This window comes from Vulpes lagopus, chromosome 1, assembly GCF_018345385.1.
Source record: "Vulpes lagopus strain Blue_001 chromosome 1, ASM1834538v1, whole genome shotgun sequence".
Taxonomy (NCBI): Eukaryota; Metazoa; Chordata; class Mammalia; order Carnivora; family Canidae; genus Vulpes; species Vulpes lagopus.
Genome location: NC_054824.1, coordinates 152,362,484 through 152,383,078, shown reverse-complemented (window position 1 = coordinate 152,383,078; position 20,595 = coordinate 152,362,484). Strand labels below are relative to the sequence as shown.

At 44.6% G+C, this 20,595-nt stretch overlaps 1 protein-coding gene across 1 annotated transcript in view; it reads right to left on the bottom strand.

Moving 5' to 3' along the window:
- Window positions 1–1,493, bottom strand: part of PLD5 (phospholipase D family member 5) — a 406,064-nt gene extending 404,571 nt beyond the window's left edge. Inside the window, exon 1 of the mRNA XM_041726811.1 lies at window positions 1,212–1,493. Coding sequence (XP_041582745.1) covers window positions 1,212–1,400 — 189 coding nt within the window. The 5' untranslated portion in view covers window positions 1,401–1,493. The remainder of the gene's footprint in view (window positions 1–1,211) is intronic.
- Window positions 1,494–20,595: the final 19,102 nt, after the last annotated feature.

Sequence of the window (20,595 nt, the reverse complement as noted above, 5' to 3'; positions counted from 1 at the left end):
ATGGTCTTAGGGATCTGAGACATCCTTTGGATGCTAGGAAATGGTTTCTCTACGCACGAGACAGCCTGCTCCCCCAACTGGAAGCTTTAAACTCGAGTTTTCAAGGGACTTAATGGGGCCCTCAGAGGAAAGGCAGAGACCTTCCTTGCGGAATGTAGGAGAAGTACTCCCTGGGAAGCTTGCTGGTGCTGCAAAAACCGGGAGAGGAGGAGGAGGAGGAGGAGGAGGGGGAGGAGGAGGAATGCTTGGGGGGCAGGTGGGAGTGAGGTCGGTGTGGCGGTAGGTGATGTGTGAGTTTCCGAAGTTCTCCGTCTTATCTCTGTCATAATTGGAGATGTGACCCAAATACAAGGAGACCGCCCCAGTCCATTAACAGACTCAATTTGGCTTGTGCAGCTCCGCGGGAAGCAGGAGCGTCCTCTCCCTAGCCAGCTGCGCTGCACTCTTGAGAGAATTCTCTTAGCTTCGTTTTAACATCTGGTTTAAGGGGATGCTGACGGGCCAGGCTGGAAACCGTGGGTCCACTAATCGCCTCTTTAGAGGGGCTGTTCCCTTCCAGAACGGCGAGCCCCAGGGGCTCAGCTCCAGCGCCCGGAACGCCCCCGGCGCAGCGCGCGCTCGGGGCAGCGGAGGTCCCGGGGAGCACGGCGGGCAGCTCGCCCCGCGCCTCCCCCCTCGCACCGCGCCCAGCCCTCCTAGCGGGGCGCAAGTCGAGGATCGCCGGCTGCTCGTCCCGGAGCACGGGCTGCAGACAGCTCTCCCGGCTGGAGGCGGACCCGGGCCGGGGGCCGGCGGCGGCAGCCTCGCGGACTCGCTGGAGGGTAGCTTCTGGAGCAGTGACACAGCCCCAGACACCTCCTCGACCCCCCGAGCCCACCCCCGTGCGCCGCCGCGTTCCTCGGAGCCCCGCAGCGGCACTTCCCCTTCTCGCGCCCCCCGCGGGGGCCCCCCAAGACCGCGGTGCAGACGAGCCCGGCGGGAAGCCCGTGGGGAGGTCGAGGCGCGCGGGGGGCCAGGCGGTGCCGGGAAAGGCACCTCCCCTCCCCACTCCCCTCCGCAGCCCGGTCCTTCCCGGCAAGAAAGTGCAGGCGTGCGGCCGCCCCCGCCCCCGTCCCCGTCCCCGAATCGAGCCGCCTGCGGGGCCCCGCGCGCGCTCGGGCACCTCCGGGGCAGGTGCGGGGCCGAGGCCCCGGGGAGCGCGCGGCTCTTACGTGCTCCAGCTTGTCTTTCCTCCGGAGCCAGACGCTGGCGCTGTAGTCCTGCTGCTTGACGCTGCTGTAGAAGTTCGCGCCCACTCGGGTCAGGCTCGGCGACGGTTCCTTGGGGCGGCTTTTGAGCCTCATCTGCTCGAAGCCCTCGTGGGGGGAGGCCGCGAGCCACTCGTGCTGCCGGATCTCCATCCTGACATGACCAGGCGACGGCCGGCGCGCGGCGGGCTGGAGGGCGCGCGGGAGGCCGGGCCGGGGCTGGAGGAGGAGCGAGCGGGCGCTGGGGGGCGCGGGGAGCCGAGCGCGCGGCCGGGCGGGAGGAGCGCGGCGGGCGGCGGGCGGAGGGAGGGCGAGGTCGGGTGGGGGTGGGGGAGGGGGGGGGGGAGGGGGGGCCGGGAGGGGTGGGGCGAGTCGGCAGCCGGAGGCTCCTTGCGGCAGCGGCTGGACTGGGCGGCCCGGGGCGGGGGCGGGGGCGGGGGCGGCGGCGGCGCGGGCGCGGGTGCGGGTGGGGTGCGGTGGGAGGGGCCGCGGCCCGCAGCCAGCCCGGCCCGCAGGTTGGTGCAGTGAGGAGCCGCGCCGCCCGCCGCCCTCCCGCCGCCCTCCCGCCGCGCTCCCGCCCTCCTCGGGGGCCGCACCCCGGCTCGCCTCTCCCCGGACAGCGAGCGCCGCCGGAGGGGGAGCGCCGTCTCCGCGCGCTCTCCCTGCCGCTGGCCCGGCGCGGAGCTGGATCCCCAGGGACACCCTGGCTCCACCTCGGCCCTTCCCCCACTCGGCCCCTGCGCGCCCCGGTCGGTGCGCCCCGCCGCGCCCCGGCTTCCCCGCCCCTTGTTCTGAAAGTTCTGTAACTTCCCACCGCGGGGACGCAGAGCGCAGGGCGCCCGGCAAGCCCCCCCCGCCCCGAACATGGCCACAAGGACGAGTGTTTCTGGAGCCGCGCACCCTACTTTCAGCCGAGGGTGCAGCGCTGCCCATCCCCCCGAGTGCAGTGGCTGGGCGGCCTGTTTTGCTGACCCGCTGCCCTGGGTGCGCCTGGAGCCTGGCGCCCCTGCACGGACCCGGGCAGCCTCTCTGCAAACGCCCTGCCTCGACTGTGCATTTCGCGAGGTGTCTGTGGCCCGAGAGCTCTGCGGTCCTTTCTCGGAGCCGTCCCGCACCCCCAGGGCCAGGTTTTACTACCCGGAGGGTTTTTGCTGCTTTCCCTCCCGGGCCCAGTCTCAAAACAGCCAGGCAAGATGATTTTCTGGAAAGAGGGCGGCATGTTAATAGTTAAATCTTAAATCTCTTTATCTTCTGCTGTCTTTGCATTCAGCATCCCAGAACATTTTTTGGTTTTACTGAGGAGCTCAGTAACAACTCGTGTCAAGGATGTCTCAGGTCCATTTGAAAAGCCTGAGAAGTGTGTGAAAGCTGCAGAAGTATCTGGGAGATTTTAAAGAGGAGGGCACGGAGGGTAAACTGACCTCTCTTCAGCCCTTGGCTGACCTGTTCCCCAAAAGTCCGCCTTGGATGATAGTTTCAAAGAAATTCCGGGTTGCAGTGTGATGGTTTTGTGAGGTCAAGGATTGTCTCGTGTCTTTCCAGTCTCCATTTAAATAAATGGTATTGTGATGATGGAGGTCAATTTGGGGACAAAGCAACTAAAAACAGGTAACACACACACCCACAGTTTCTAGTTATTCCAGATTAGTTTTTTAAGGGACTGAATCATATTGAGTTGTATGTTCCCCCAACAGACGGATTTTCTCTAAATCTCACAGTTACTCTGCAAGATAAAGGTTATCAAGCCCATTTTCCAGGTAAGGGAACTGAGACTCAAACAGAAGTGACACATCAAAGCAAACATTGGAACCAGAATTTAAAGGCTTCCAACACCGTACCTTCCACTATCTTGTTTTTCATTTTTTGCTATGACAATTTAAACTTCACTGCTTTTGCTTCCTTTTAAAGCATAAACACCCAGTTGACATGACTATAAACACTTCTATATCTTCTATACTATTGGTGTTAGAAAAACCTGACTGCCCTTCTGCCAAGGGTATGTCTGATTTCTGCTCTGTAAGAGCATACTGAAGGTCATGTGATGTATGCAAACCTTGACAAGTGACAGATTTGCAATTCCGAGTACTAATAGAGTGTTCCACTGTAGTAGAATTTAAACAAATGGTTTTCATGTCAAGTCAGGTTTTCATATAAGTAGATTTTTTTTTTAACTGTACCTTTATAGGGGAAACACTAGAGGAGTTGAAAGTTATGTTTAAAAGGAGTGTGCTGATAGTGTATATGTTATGGGCAAACTACTGAATTGAACATTATAATCAATCCATAGATGATGTTTGTTAGGATCTAAAATATCAAGCAAAGCATAAATTTTTACTGCTTCATACTTAACCTACTTAGTATGTAGTGCCAGACATTAAAACAGACTCAATACATTCAAATAAACCTGAGTGAAATTGTGTTCACAATTTTATTTCAGTCTAAGATACTTGTTCAGGGTCGTTGTTTATGACAATAGTATGAGACTTGCTCATTGACCTTCAAAAGAATATTTTATATGAAATTGGGCTCAATTTAAACTGTGGTAGGGCACACAGTATTTCTGAAGATGGTCAACTGCAATATGTGAATCTTGCCCCCCCCCCCAAATATTATCAAAATGTGTAAGTATCATTGAATTTACAAATTAACTCCCATGGCACTTTTCCCTGTACTTGTTCATAGCCCTTACATGGTCTGAATGCAGCGTAGGTGCTATGTATTATCCATCCTCCTAGTCATGGCTTCTTGGGAACTGGGGCCATTCCTGATTCTTTACTGTGCTAACACTTCACAACATGTTTTTGTTCCTTTGTTTTTAAGAGCACTGGACTTAAAACATTAAAAGATCTAGGTTTTAGAACCAGCTCTGTTAATCACTTAATTGTGACTTTCTGGGTTTTCATTTGATTTCAATAGCCTTCCAATTGATCTAATAAATGGAGAATAATCATTGCTACCTCAAATGATTGCTACAGTAGTAGCTGAGCTGATGTAATTCATGAGAAAACATTGTATGAACTATACAAGGCTATGTTATTGTTCTTAGAACATTCAGGCACAGGAATGTTCTTTACATTCTTCTAATGATAGGTTATCATGTTCATTGGCAGTATATCACTTAATCTTGATTGCTTGTAATTAATCATAGAAACTGCACTCAGCCATGAAATTGCATCTCATAAATGTTTATATTTATTCTAGAGATACTTTCCCTAAGTTGCTACTGGTATTTTACAAAATACTTTCAAACTATATAAAATTTTCAGGTAAAACATACAGGAGCCATCACATCTGTTGATTTCAAACTGAAACTCAAAGGATGCCATTGGCCAAGAATTGTCAATATTGTCTGAATAAGGCATTTTGCAGGCCAGAGTAGGCTGAAGGTACCCAGAAGAAGTCACAGGGAGTATTTTTTCAAGCCTTTCGTAACAATAATAATACCTTACATTTCCATAACATTTACATTTATAGTAGCATGTTTTCATATCCTTTGGTACATTTACTTCATGGCAAAATTATCTGAGTGTAGTCTCGGTATTTGCTGCCATCTCCATTTTTCTAAAGGAAGAAACTAAAGCTCGTGGAGATTGGTCTCAAGACCCGCCCAACACTATGTGTCTAATAAAGTCATAGCATCTGGTCTAGAAGCCATTGACCCTAAATAAAGGATTTTTTTTCACCACTTCATATCAAAAAAATCTCATGTAAACGCTTCTCAATACTTACATGTTTTATTTTTCATGTGTTTACTTTTACTAAGCTGCACCAGGCTTTCTTAAAGGTTTACTGCTGATGAATAAAACCTTTCAATAATTAGACCTTTCTCAGCAGTGTGTTTTGGATCCTCCCTAATAACTCTCAAACTATGCAAGACCATATGAAAACACTGACCCAGGAAATTACTCTATTCTTTGTTGTCAAGAAGTAGATCCAGCAGCATAAGACAGTGTTCCTTTTTTATAACACTTTGCTTTTTTTTTACAGATGTTTGAGGTTCTCAGCAAAATTTAGAGGAAAACACAGAGACTTCCTTTGTATCCCCTGCCTCCCCCCACATGCATAGCTTCCCTCATTATCAACAGCACATATCCAAGTGGTATGCTTGTTATAATTGATGAACCTCCATTGATACATCAAAATCATCCAAAGCTCATAGTTTACGTTAGGGTTCACTGTTGGTGTTGTACACTCTGTGAGTTTGAACAGATGTATAATGACATGTATGCATCATTACAGTATCATACAGAGTATTTTCACTTCCTTAAATATCCCCTTCCCCCTCTCCTCCTGCTCTGCCTATTTATCTCTCCTCACTCCTTGCCAGCCTCCACACCCCTAGCCACCACTGATTTTTATCCTGTCTCCATAGTTTCACCTTTTCCAGAATGTTATATAACTAGAATCATACAGTATGTTGACTTTTCAGGTTGTATTCTTTTACTTAGTAATATACACTTAGGTTTCCTTCCTGTCTTCTGGCTTGATACCTCATTTCTTTTTAGCACCACATAATATTTCATTGTCTGAATGGACCATAGTTTGTTTATTTCTTCACCTACCGAAGGGCGTCTTTGCTGCTTCCAAGTTTAGGCAATTATGAATAATATTGTTATAAACATCCATGTGCAGACTTTTGTGTGGACCTAAGTTTTCAACTGCTTGGGTAAATACCAAGGAGCACTAGACAGCATTACTTTTTGTAAATACATATGTTAATTATAAGATTATTTGCATAGAAAATTTGAATAAAGCAAATCCCTTAGAACCAAATTAAAGTAGTCTTAGATTTAAAAATGTTTCATGAAAGGATGTACAAACATGAATGTAGTATATTATTCCCTGAGAAGGGTCTTTTCCACCCTAGTATTTTCTTTAGCCATGTAGTTATTATTGATTCATTATAAAATGAAAATGAGAATTTTTTAAGGATATCTTAAGTTATGCACTAAATAGATGTATCTATATACAGACTTAATTTAAGCTCATTTTTTGAGTATCTCCTGTATCCTGGTCACTGTGGTGGTCCATCATGAAAGAAATTATATATATCATTTGTTTCTCAGAAAACCCCCACAAAGTAAGCATAACCATCCCATATTACAGATGAGGAAACAAAGACTCAGGAAAATTTACTTGCCCAAGAAACATGGTTTAATAGGAAGTGACATCATTAATAGGAGGCAACAGCGAAGCTAAAACTCAAGGTGGCTCCACTGACTCTCAGTACTTTTTTATAGCACAAAACTGCCTGGCCTTGCATGGTTGGGCTCCATGAATCTCCACTGGGCTGTGAGCCCCACGTGAGCTGGAGAGCTGGTGAGTAGTGCGAGAGGTGGTGGATCCCCCAGGATGAGACCCTAGCAGGGTGAGTTTCTGCTGTGACCTAGAGGCTGCCATTTTGTTCCTACAAGGAGAACCAAATCCAATGGCCCTGGATATTTCTGAGAGTTAGAAACCTTGTTTCCAGTGCCAGTTCAGTTGACAACCAACCAACAGTGGGAACTTAATCAGACTGCTTTGCCTAATTGGATCTGTCAAGTTGCAATGGTTTAATTACGAAGTTGGGTTTTACGGTGGATCTGTCAAGTTGCAATGGTTTAATTACGAAGTTGGGTTTTATGGTGAGTATCAGACAGATCCATCACATCAATACATCTGATTGGCTCTGTCACCAAGAATTAGCCAATGTCTTTCCCAAGGGAAAAATAAATAAATAAAGAGAATAGGGGTGCTTGGGTTGCTCAGTCAATTAGGCATCTGCTTTCAGCTTAGGTCATGATCTCAGGGCCTTGGGATCAAGCCCCTCATTGCAATCCCTGCTCAACAGGAAGCCTGCTTCTTTCTCTCCTTCTGCTGCTCCCTCTGCTTATGCTCTCTCAAACTCTCTGTCAAATAAGTAAACAAAATCTTTAAAAAAATAAAAATAGTTAAAATGATTAAATGAACACTTAGAATAATTAAAAGCTTCCGTTAGGAAAGAAAAAATCCGAATTATCTTGACTCACAATGCGGATGGATTAAATCAATCAGACAATTGCTTGAATTGTCATTTCATTTGGCCTTTATGCCCTCAGGCTTCAGACTGTGAATTAATACTTCCAAATCTAAATTATACTATGATTACCTGGAACTATCTTTAATGTACGGTGGCATTCTATATAAAGTACATATAACTCAACTATAGGGCAGCCCAGGTGGCTCAGCGGTTTAACGCCGCCTTCAGCCCAGGGCGTGATCCTGGAGACCCGGGATCGAGTCCCATATCGGGTTCCCTGCATGGAGCCTGCTTCTCCCTCTGCCTGTGTCTCTGCCTTTCTCCCTCTCTCTCTCTCTCTCTCTCTCTCTCTCTCTCTCTCTCTCTCTCCCCCCGTGTGTGTGTGTGTCTAATAAATAAATAAATAAATAAATAAATAAATAAATAAATAAATCTTTTAAAAAAAAACCTGAACTATAAAAAAGGGAGTATCTGATGATAATGTAAGCCACACCATAATTCCTACTCATCCCTAGATTCATAAAACTGAAATCTAACCTTAAATTAAGGGATGTGAGAATAGTATGTATTTACTGCATTTGTTTACCCATGAAGGATGGACTTTGTGTGCTTTCCTCTATTTTAATGCTACACTGGTAGTGGTCATGGTTTTTTCTTTTTGTTCTTTTTTAGGAACCAGTGATATTATGAGACCAACGATATGGAATTAGTAAATATCATAAAACTATTTGGATACCTTTGTGATATTTTCCATTTGTTCACTTGTGCTAAGAAGGAATTTGCTGACTCTTTAGATCTTGTATTCCTGACGATCAGAGTAATTTTTGTAGTAAATCACTTAAACAAATATAAGCCAATGTGTACCATCTCAATGCTTGTCCAAGTTCCTGTTGCTAACTGATGTGCATTGCACAGTATCTTTTGAAGGTAGGAGGTAACATATTCATTTCCTAACAATAAAATTCAGAAAGCTCAGAGCTAATTTTTATGCTCAGTTGCTGGAGCTTTCATTGGTGCTAGATTTTCTAGGGCAATGATGTCCTTCTCCCTTTTTATTATGTGGTTCTAGTTCCTTGCCCTTGTCCTAATGATGTTATTTTTCTGGTCTTTGTTTTCTACTAATGGCTTTTTTCAACGTAGGCAGAATATAAATAATAGATGCAGAATTAGTTAATCTGTCATAAACCAAGGAACTGTCAACATGTCAACCTGATGGATTGGTTTCAAGTTATAAAAATTATTAAATTGATCTACAAAGATGGATGGGGGCACATTAAGTATCTTCCGTTTCTCTCTTTCAACATTTCTATTCTAAGTATGCTCAAGACACTGTTCTTTCCAAAAGCACTTATTTTAGCAGTTGATGTGTGCTTGGCCGTGGAGACCTAAGATAAATAAAGGAAAACAAAATTTAAAATTATTTAAACTTGATCTGGCTGGAGAAGCAGCTCTCCAACTGTTGTGCCAGTTACAGGTGTGTGGGGCAGAGGGTAAGCTGGGGGAAGGTACCAGAAAAAAATGGCCCAGATAGGGATAAGATTCTCAAAAGAAAATATGGCTACACACTTAGATGAAATTAGCAGGGAGACAGTTCGACTTTGCTAAATCAGACTCAGAATTTCAACTTCACAAACATATATGGAGTTTTCAGCATACACTTACAGTTTGATTAGCGTGTGGGGCTCAAGATTCTGAGAAATCATAAACCCTCTTATAACTGAATCTGTGATCTTAAAAGGTGGACAGACTCTAATAAAACCACAAATACCATAAGATTCTGATAGATCAAGAAAATGAATGCTGAATAAGTAGTTCCCAAATGAGGCAGCATTTCATAAAAAGGAAAAGGTTGGGGGGGATGTTGAAAAAATACACATTACTAGAGTTTGGGGACTAGAGCCTGATTTGGGAAAGCAGGTCCAAGTGGTTGGAAGCCATGTAACTCCAAATATGCAGGAAGCTGTTCTTAGAGTTGTTCTTAGAGTTGAATAAGGCTTATAATTTGGTGTTATCCCAGCCTCAGAATGATAATGTAAATGCAGAAACCTTCAGTCTCTTTATTATGAGTGGACATGAGGAATATGTTATATTTAACATCATAGTAACAGGCGCATATGACTTTTCCCCTTTCAATCCTATTAGCAAATTGTCCAATTACTTATTTGACTACTTTAGATGCATAAACTATAACTCTAATATAATAAACTATCAGTGTGTTTAGTATTATTCCAAGGATTGTGTACCTAGAATTCTATTGACATGAATAAATTATTATAGCTTATTAGCCAAAATCTACAGTTACTCCCTGAATATGTGCACTTCCTAAAGTTCTGACAGAGGATCTCAAAGCCAATGTATACACCACGAGGAAAAGGCAATGAAAACTTTTAGATTCTCCATGAAGGAAGCTCCCTGACTTACACTTATCAGAGATAGCAGCATGTACCTATCTGCAAGTGATGGATGAGGGATGCTGTAAGTTCCAGCAGAGGAACCATAGTGACAGGTCGGCAGGTGAAACCATGGAAATAAGAACAAATTTTAACCAGAAAACCTGGCCCAGAGGTCCCTTAGTGCCCTGGAGAGACAGGAAGACTCACACACCTCCAGACCAAGACCTCAGAAGCAAAAGGGAGGGGAGGCTAGAAACAAGTTAACAAAATCTGGTATCAGCATTTGGTAACAATCTGCATAGCAAATGCAGGGGAAAAACTGACTTTGCTGTTAAGTGCCTCTAGTAAATTGAATGTAAACTGTCCTGAAACAGTTTAGAAAAAGAAACAATTGCAACAAGCCAATTGAAATTGCAAAGAATCATTGCTTCCATTTACAATTTTATTACGGGAAATAAAATGGTGTATGATTTATATATAAACTCCTTAGGATTCACCCTGTCTCAACTTTTCACACGTGAGAAGATGCAGAGCCTGGCCGGAGGCATCACTTTCCAGACTTCCCCAGGAGATTTTTGCATGAGGGGAAACCACAGAAGCTACTCAGGGGAGAGCAAGTTTGAATGCTTACTCCAGGCTAGGTGCTGCGTTAGGAACTTTGTGAGCATCTCATTTAATCCCCACAATGATCTACTATCATCTCCATTTTATGGTCCATGTGGATCCCAGAGTTCAAGTGACTGCTCATGGCCACATAAAATAAATGTCAGAACTGGAAATCCAGTTTTTAACTTTAAGAAGATTCCATCTAGAAATCATGCAACTCCAAATATGCAGTTGAAAGGTCCTGCCCTCCCCCTGAAAACCTGCAGTGTCAGTTTATCTCCTCTATTGCTTGCTAATTGCTGCTCATGACCCCTCTGGGTTGGGCACAGGATGAAGAGTGTTGCAGGTTCCCCAGGAATCAGCTCTGAGACAGAGTTTAATGGACAAAGAATGCTTGGGGAACCACCACCAATGGAAAGGAGGGGGCAAAAGGAGCAGATGGATCGGAACGAAGGCTCCAGATGGCCTCTTGGAGAGCTCTGAAGCTAGATGTCCCTTCAGAGTTGGCCTGAGTTGAAGCAAGGGGCTGGGAATTCACTTGTACTCCATGTTGCTCAGTCACTGGATGGGTTGTTCCTGTGGAAAATGTTGTGACCGTGGGCAAGGCAGTTGTTTTCAGCTGAGACTATCCCCAAAAAAAGCTGGTAGGTGAGAGCCACCTTCAGGCAGCACTCTTGAAAGCTGGGGGGATACACGTTTCTTTTTTGAAGAGGTGTCTCCATAGCGCAGTACAGCACTAACCATAGGGAACAAGAAAAAAGGGAAGAAAGGTTTTCCTGACCTGGTGGTCATCTGGCCCTGATGCTCTTTGACCACACCAGATACTAAATTCAGACTGTTTACCTCTTATAGGGGTGCTTTTGGGGTCTCTCTGAAGGTCTTCCCATCACTGAGGATCTCTCTACTGCTGTTCTCATGTTGATCATACGTACTCAGGCTCACTGCTTATAACTCCGCACCCTTCCATTCTGGTGCCCTCAGGTCCATCCCTCTGCTGGGGATGGACCCACTTTACCTTCCAAGCAGGTTTCTTTCAAAGATGATGGATCTTTCAAAGGTGAAAACCCTCACTTCTAGCCTCTTACATCAGACATCCTTGCTCTCAACTCCAGATTTTTTTCTTCAGTGTAGCCCAGAATTTGTATTCTTCAAGAGAAAAGCATGGCCTTCCATATCTAGGCTTTTACAGAAAGGAATTGGGTACTAGGGCCAGTGTTCCCCAAACTGCAGGAGTTATCCCTCAAGTTCTCAAGTTGGTTCTTTGGGAGACCTCTCATTTGGCTTGAGATGGCTGGAGAAAATGTCCCTTTCTCTGAGGAATCTTCACCAATTGGCTTCCTTAACGACTCAATGAATTATCTGCCTTTCTGGTCTAGTTTAAAAGTAGGTAAAAGGCTAACACTGGAAGGATTGGTTTTGAAGTAGGCTGTTGCAAGGTTGGTCTGGTACCTTAGGAGCCGCTGGCATCTGTGGCATTATGTTCACTGTATCTGGTAACAGTCTGAGACATTAAGGCAGCCGTCAGCATGCCGTCTCATTAGATTGCCTCTCATTTATCTGCCCACACTGGCCTGAGAGCCCTCTTTAGTTCTAAGGCAAGTGGAGTGTTTAAAGGTCGCCCAAAGAAGGAAGGAAGGCAGGATGATGAGTAAGTAGGGAACATATATCCCCAACAGGCAGGTTTTCTACCAAGTGCTATCCCTGCCAAGACTGATGTTATACGCTTTGACCAACAGGATCTTGCCAAAATAGTGACTGGTAATGCATGATCCAAATGCTCAATGCTGAATATATTCCATCTGTACCACGTCATCACTTACTGGATTTAGAATGGACCCCAGCTGTCAAAGACTGTCCCAAATTGCTCATTTGCTTAATGCCTCGGTCTCACAGAAGTTCCTGCAAACATCACATGTCAGCCAACCACTGGCCTTGAATAATGAGTTTGGGAATTAATTCCTATCTAATTTTTATTTGATATATCTCAAATGGTTTCACTTTTTATGACCCATTAACTCAATAGAAGAAAAAAAAGTCAGTGTCTGTTTTTCTACAGTTTATGTCCAAATGTTCTGATAGTGATATTCTCAGCTGAACAAAACCAGTAGTTTGGATGTTGTGTGGCATACGTGTGTGCTCCCACATATTTACTTCCCCATTTTCTTCCACTGCCTCCTTTTGGAATGAACCTGGTTGTGTTTTCCATTTTTGCTTGAATCCACTAAGGAATGGTTTCATTCACTGGCTAGGAATTGCTTGATTCTAGACAACTTGTGGGAGGCCACAGTAAAGTGACAGCCCCACAAGCATCCTCACTCTGGGGCAGAGACTGAGAGCCCATCTCTTTTGTGATAGGAAGATCAGGGAGGTATTCTAGGATGGGGACTGAGGAATCCATATGTTGAATTCTTCTATCTTCCTCTCTTCCAGGTAGAATTCCTTTATTCTCACACATCACACTTTGAAAACAAGACCCTGAACGATCTCCCTGATGAAAGATATTTACATTTTCTTCTTACCTGATGATTTACCCCCAGCCATCTAGGCCATGCCCTCGCTTATGCATTCTGAGAGCAGTTGAGATCTGTTCTGTACTCCCCCTGGTCATGACAACCAATTTTCACAAGGTTACACAGTCCCTACAGGGGCAGCCTAATCAACACCATAACCCTGTTCTGATACATAAATCTTAAAATACACTAGCAGGAATGTGAATCCACTAACAGATAAGGGTGACAATGGCTGTGAATACCGAGTGCTTGTTACTCTTACCAGGAGCACCTGCATTTTGTGGTTTCCACTCTAGTCTAATAATTCCTCCAGGGACTTGGCAGAAAGTCAAGCCAATTCTCACTCTGTGAATCAGTGTGTTAAGAACACCTACTGCATTGCTTCCAGTCTTCTGTCTTAAGCAGCTGTCAAGTCAAGGAAGATACTGGACAACATCATCTACATGTTAGAAGAGAAAAGGCCTTAAATGAAGTACAAGACATAATGTATTATATTTGTCATTAGAAAGGTGGATAGGTGCACCTACGTGGGGCAGTCAATTGGGCACCTGACTCTTGGTTTTGGCTCAGGTCATGATCTCATGGTTGTGAGACCGATCCCCACATTGGACTCTGTGCTCAGCACAGAGTTTGCTTAAGTTTCTTTTTCCTTCCACCCTTCCCTCCCCCCTCCTCTATCTCTCTAAAATCAATAAATAGATCTTAAAAAAAAAAGTAGTGTGGACAATAATAGCATGCATTGGAATAGTACTTTCAAGGTGGCTTTTACATACATTCAACAGTACACAGTTGGGTAGCTCCATAAAATGTGCTGGAAAACCCCTTCCCAATAATAATAAATGAATTGTGGGACATAGTATGGAGGGGCAACTGGCTCCACCATGCACCACTGGACAGAATGTCTGACTGCACTGACTCCATCCATTGAGAGTTACAAAGAATCCAAGACCAAGCAGGAGAAACCCAGTCTCTACCTTCTAGTAGCTTGTCTCTCATCAAGCAGCAAGAGGGATTCATCCCATTGACTGAAGCTTCCTTTTGTTGCATCAGCCTTGCTCACAAATGCACAGATGTTTTTATGGTTCCATTCTTTTCCTTGGCTATCAGGAAATAACAAATGGCAGAGTAAGGAGAAAGGATGCACAGCCAAGCCTGATTAACATATTGGTAGGGTCGAGAAACAATTAAGTGACTTGTACTTGCCAAATAAGTTGTCAAAAAATAAAACCAAAAAGCAACTATAGTGACAAGTATTGATCATATTCAAGTAATGACCATTACCTAAAAGTCACTGAAAAGCAGATCCCATTTTCTGCCTGTTCTTCTAGCACAAAGTAGAAGAAATCTCTTGTGTGACAGCCAACTGATGGATCCAAGTGGTAAAGCTGGAGCACTTTATCACTCAGGCATTCCTTCATTCATTTCTTTAGGAAGTAAATTTTTACTGCACAGCTTTTCAGTGCAAGATCCCAAGGATCTCATGGTGTTTTAAGGCATAGGAAAACATTGACAAAAAAGATCTGGAAATTCTCTCCTTAGCCTCTACCTTAAAATGGCCCACTTCCTATCACATTTCTTTAAAGTATGAACTGGCCAGGAAGAGAAAGTATAATGAATATTGCCTCTTGTGTTCTGGGAGGAAAGGATTTTTAGCATTCCTTTGGGCTGCAATAAATCATGAACATACCCAGGGCACCTGGGTGGCTCAGTCGTTTGGGCATCTGACTCTTAGTTTCAGCTCAGGTCATGATCTCAGGGTCATGAGATTGAATCCTGCATTGGGATCTGTGCTCTACCAGGAGTCTGCTTGAGATTTTCCCTCTCTCTCTCCCTCTGCACCTCCCCCTGCTCATGCACTCTCTCTCTCTCTCAAATAAATACAATCTAAAAACAAAAGAAAAGGAAAAAGGAACATATCCAGTGGCCATTCTAATCCTATTTATGGAAGTGACAGATGCAGAATTATGACAGATGCAAGAATTCTCTTGCCTCAGAATGTGCTGGAGCATCAAGGAACATAACAATTATTATTAACTTACAAAGATGCTGAGAACCTCATTGCCCTGGCCCCCGACCACAGACCTTCCTCTCTGCCTTCTTTCACAAGAAGGAGTGCAGTGGGCAGGGCGTTCACGCCTTCAATGTGCCACACTGCACCTCAAGAGGAGAAAGGAGAAAACCCTCACAAGATCTAGCACACTGTAGCAGAGCGCGAAAGGCAAGTCCACAGCTGGTAGGACTGGTAGAGAGTGCAATACTTCCATTTCCTCAAGTTGCATAAATCATGACTCATTGTGAAGATTAAGTTACTGTGGCACATCCTGTTGCCTAGGGGAGGTGAAGCCTGTAGGAGGAGGGGAAGAGGGAAAGTGGTGAGAAGAACAGACGGAATTCCATGACTGGTATCCTATGATGTTTCACATTATGTTATGTTGACCAGAGGGAGTGATATATTTTGTTTCTACTTCCTAGAAATAGCTCTGGGGATTAGGAAGGCTGCCCACTGGTAAAAAGGAAAAGGCAACAAGATCCTGTACCTGGTACAGGTTTCTCTCTCTCTCTCTCTCTCTCTCTCTCTCTCGATTTTGTTTATTTATACACAAGAGACACAGAGAGAGGCAGAGGGAGAGGAGAAGCAGACTCCCTGTGGGGAGCCCGATGCAGGACTGCATCCCAGGACCCCGGGATCATGCCCTGAACTGAAAGTAGACACTCAACCACTGAGCCACGTAGGAGCCCCTAAACTTATCTCTTGAAAGATACTCAGTCTCCCCTTCCTTCCTTCCTTCCTTCCTTCCTTCCTTCCTTCCTTCCTTCCTTCCTTCCTTCCTTCTTTCCTCCCTCCCTCCCTCCCTCCCTTCCTCCTTCCTTCCTTCCTTCCTTCCTTCCTTCCTTCCTTCCTTCCTTCTTCCTTCCTTCCTTCCTTCCTTCCTTCCTTCCTTCCTTCCTTCCTTCCTTCCTTCCTTCCTTCCTTCCTTCCTTCCTTCCTTCCTTCCTTCCTTCCTTCCTCCTTTTCTCCCTCTTTTCCTCACTTTCCCCCATCCCTCCACCTTTGCTTTTTTTTGTATTAGAACAAATCCAGAAATCTGTGGATATTAAATCTCAAAACTTTCATTGTTTCCCTCAAGTCTCACACTTGGAACTTAAAATAATTTTTGAGTATCTTCCTTCCTTTAATTTATAAATCATTTCTTTCTATTTGCCTGTGCCTGTCTCCTCATCTCTTTTTTGCAGACCTTCTGGTGAAGCAATTGGACTTCATTGGCACGCTATCCAGGGGAAAGGGGATGAAGTTATTTTAAGAGACTAAACAGAAATCCTTGGGTAAGAATACTTAAAAAGAGATTCCCTGCTAGATCATAATACTTCCTTCCCAGAGTGCCCCCGGGAATATAAATGACACCCAAGAAATTACCATTATTTACCAAAAGAGGCTACACAAAGCATCTTGTTTTCTGACTTGCCAGGAAAGCACAGAGCCATGTACAAAAACAGGCAGTGGGAAGTCAGCTTTAAGTGGTAGCACTTATTTTTAGAGTAAGAGTATGATGGTCCACTTGGGCAGAAAGTATATCAGGAATGCGATACTCACTGTGATGATATCATAGTAAGTAATTTATTTATCTTAGTTTGAATGCAACAGTACGCTTGCCAAATCAGGACTCAGGAAGAATATTTGAGTTCTAACCCCAGAGCTAAATTTTACTTGTAGGATCTTATTTGCTTAGTTCGGTGCAAGGCAGGGTATGTGCCGGCACCCACAGGGAGGGAGCACCAGCTGTGCCCATAGCTTCCCAAATCTGTGTGCAGTGACTTCAGGATGGTGACTCAACATAAGCAATGCTGGCAGTATTTACATCATGGAAACACCAGGACCCCCAGACCCTACCTCCTCCCTCCAAGAGCTGGCTGCCTAACATTCACCTAACATTCACTACTGCAAGGAGAAGAGATGAATGTGTCTCTTTTTCTTATCTCATTATAATACCTATTTCATCAAAATACTAGTTCATGTTTTCATAGACGAAGCTGAAAACTAGCATGTTATTTATCTGTTTAAAAGATTTGTTCCTGATGAAAATGAATAAGAGGGGTGCCTGGATGGTTCAGTCAGTTGAGTGTCCGACTCTTGATTTCCACTGAAGTCATGATCTCAGGATCTTGAGATTGAGCCCTGTATGAGGCGTATGCTCAGTAGGGAGTCTGCTTGAGATTCTCTCTCCCTCTGTCTCTCCCCACCACCCCCCAGCTCACTCACATGGGTTCTCTCTCTCTCTGTCTCCAAAATAAGAAAAAAATAATGAACAAAAGAACAGATACTTTCTGGGATGTCATCCTGTTGATGAGAATATTAAATAGCTATAGCAAGCATTTAGCTTACCTGTCCTTGTGCAGAGGAACCCATAGAAGACAGGAGGAGATGCAACGATTGCAACCAGGGTCCCCTTTGCCTCCTGAGAGCTGGTGTGAGGCACCATACATGGAGTCCCACCACCATGTGTACACGAGGTGCTTTTCTCAAGACCCTGTGTCACTTGGTTGCCTATTTATCTCCATACTATTTGCACCTTGGTTTTGATCACTTCCATTTTCCTGGAAAATAAACTCAGAGAGTCACAGACACCCCACTCTTCTGTTAGCACATAATACATTTACAGTCTTCAGCAATGTCCCTGGACTCCAGTCTTATAGCTTTCTTTAATTAAAATCTCATGGCCTTTGGAAATAAGACAAAAAACCCAAACCTTCAGAGAGAATGGCAGAAAATTGATCAATCAGAATTCACTAGTGCCTTAAGAATTATCTGCAAAACAAACAAACAAACAAAGACCACACACAATTGTATTTGTCTTCCAAGAGTTAAGCACATTGCCTTTGGAGGGAGACATTAAGAAGGCTGAGGGCAGGTGATAGTGCAGTGACCACAGGGGACCCACACTTGAGATTTATCAGTAAAGGTCAATCTGACACACATAGCTTTGTCTGAAGCTCCATGAGCAGCTCTCCTCCCTGTAAATCCCACTGGAAACAAGGGCAAGCTGTGTGTCTGCACAGTCGCCTCCCAAAGCACATCTGCAGCTCAGTCATCATTAGTCACTATAGTGGGTACTTTGGGACTTGTTTTATGTGTGAGAACAAAAGGGTTGTTGTTGTTGTTGTTGTTTTTCAATTTTGCAAAGCTGAGCTTTGAAAATCAAGGACAGGGAAATAGCTCCTTCTATTCTCTCCTTTATATAAACCCTGTTTCTCTCCTTTATTTCCTCATTTGTGCACTCATGTGTGACACTTAGCATATGCCATCTTTTCTGTAGATGCGGGTGTGTGTCTGGTCTGGTGTGTGTGTGTGTGTGTGTGTGTGTGTGTGTGTGTGAGGGGTGGGCGGCTGTGTCATATTCATTTTATATCCCAGCCACACTGGCATAGGATTCTGGTCCATGCTCAGAAACAGTGCTAATTTAGCCCTCTTTTCACCTTTTTTTAAAAAGAAGGCTTTACCCATCTATTATTAATTTGACAAATATATTAAGCACATGTAATTAGAGTAAGGTCTATGTACACATTGAATTTAAAAAATTATTTCATAATATGTCTTCTGACTGGCAATTTTTAGGTTTTGAAAGAGACTTTATTAGTTAGCTTATTATACCAATATATAGTTTATTATTGTCTTAAGCTCCTAACACTCTGCTTGGCATATGGTTGAGTCTCAACAGATATTTATATTTTTCTATTCCTCTAATGGACTCAAATTATCTAGTTGTTTGTTCTCTGACTGGAGATATTCTCTGGGCCACCTTAGTGGCATGCAACCACAAGCAAACTGAGCAGAAGCCCAAGCACACACATCCTACCCAGACTGCCAGCACCACCTTACCACCGCCTGTTCATGGCTTGTACAGCTCCAGTGTAAAGGCAGAGTGATGCCAATGTTGGCTTGTGGCTCTGGGGTCCCACGATCTTGTCTGCACCTGAGCTTTGTCATTAATTTGTTTTACTTTAAAACAAAAAAGATTTATTTATTTATTTTAGAGGGGGGCAGAAGGAGAGGGAGAGAGAATCTCAAGCAGATTCTCTGCTGGGTGTTGAACCTATACAGGGCTTGATCTCACAACTCTGAGATCACAACCTGAGCTGAAACCAAAAGTCAGATGCTTAACAGACTGAGCCACCTAGATGTCCCAACTTGTTTCACTTTCAACAAGTTACTTATCTGCCTCGGTTTCATTTTCCTCATCCATAAAATGAGAATAACTAAAAGATTGCCTGCTGAGATGCAAAGAGATGATGTAAATAAAAGCCCTCTCAAATCCTCAAAAAGGGTAATTGTTGTTAGTATTGTCTTTAGAAAGTTTCTCTGAGCAGCCAGCTCACAGAGGATGGCCTGTGTCCCTGTCCCCTGACCTGGGTGCTCCAGAGGAATAATGGATGGATGAGCAATGAGGATGTTAGAGGGTGGAGAAGGCCCTGTGATATTGAAAAATGAAGCAGGTCACTCCATACTGTTTACACAGAGTTTTATTCAGGGTGACCTCCTGAGTGGGGATCAGGTGGATGGTGATCCAGGTGCTACACAGCTATCCTCTGCAAAGTCCCAACCTCAGTTCATTCTAGATTTTATAGAGTGAGGGAAGCTGTAGAAGTCATTGTGTTAAGGTCAAAGGGTTTAACATTTAATAGATCTCCTGGCACCACCTCTGTGCCAGAGGGCTGCAAGGGGAAGAAAACATATTATCTCTACTAATTATCTAAATGGCTTTAGGGAGGATCGGAACAAGCCTTCCCACATTCTGGTTAGAGCATATATTACCTCCAGGAGGCATAGAGCACACAGTTCTGAAGGAGCTCATTACATATACCAGAACAAATGGAAGCCAAAGATGGAGTCAGTGTGGTCAGCACTCCTACAGGGATCCACTAGAAAATCTAGGGCATTCAAGATTTGAATTCAAAATCTTTCTCATGTTCATGTGTTGTTTCCCCTTTGCTGGGTTCCAGAGGACCCTCTGCATAACCAGGGTGCAAGCCTAAAAGAGCACTTGGCTCCAGGGGTCCCAAAGAGACCAGGTTGGGCCACTCACCTCTGACAAAATCCAAAGGCACAGACAGTGGTGGTGAAACAGGAAAGGAATTTATTTCAGTGAGACCAACACATGGAAGACAGCAGACTAGTATTTCAAAGACTGTCTCCAAAGTGCTAAACACACTTTTAGGTTTATATAAGGAAAATGTGGAACCAAAGTGGGTGGGTACATGGAGGTGGGCAGTAAAGGTCAAGTTGATCATCATCTTGAGGCCAGTCAAGTGGGGTCTTGCTGGCTTCAGGCAGTCCCTATTTCCTGAGGGGGTCATTTTGGTTCCCATCAGGGGATGCTTTGCCCACTGGGTCTCTTACCTGAGATAAGCTGGAAAAGAAGAACTTAATCACTTAGAAGGCACACACTGAGGTCAAAATGGAGGTAGTTGATGCTCTTTTTCATCTGCCTTAGAATCTACTCCCTTTTCTGTCCTGTAAACCCCTCCCCATGTCTCCCCTACACACATCCAGCTCACTCCACCTAGTTCTGTTCTGTTCTCATAGTTCTACGGGGTCTGCCATCTTTCCATGAAAAATCTTTATCTACCTCTGACACTCTGCAAATTGTATCTGCCATTCCCTCAGCTACGGTCTGGTAACTAAATCTCCTGGGTGAGTCTGGAGGCATAGGTGGATTGCAAAGGTATGGCTTTAATGTGCAATCATAACTCATTAGCTTTCTCCCTTAAAAATGGGTAGAAGGCACAGGGAGATGGTCCAGAAATTTTCACATTCAAATATGGGCTTTTTTGGGTGGCAGGGGAGG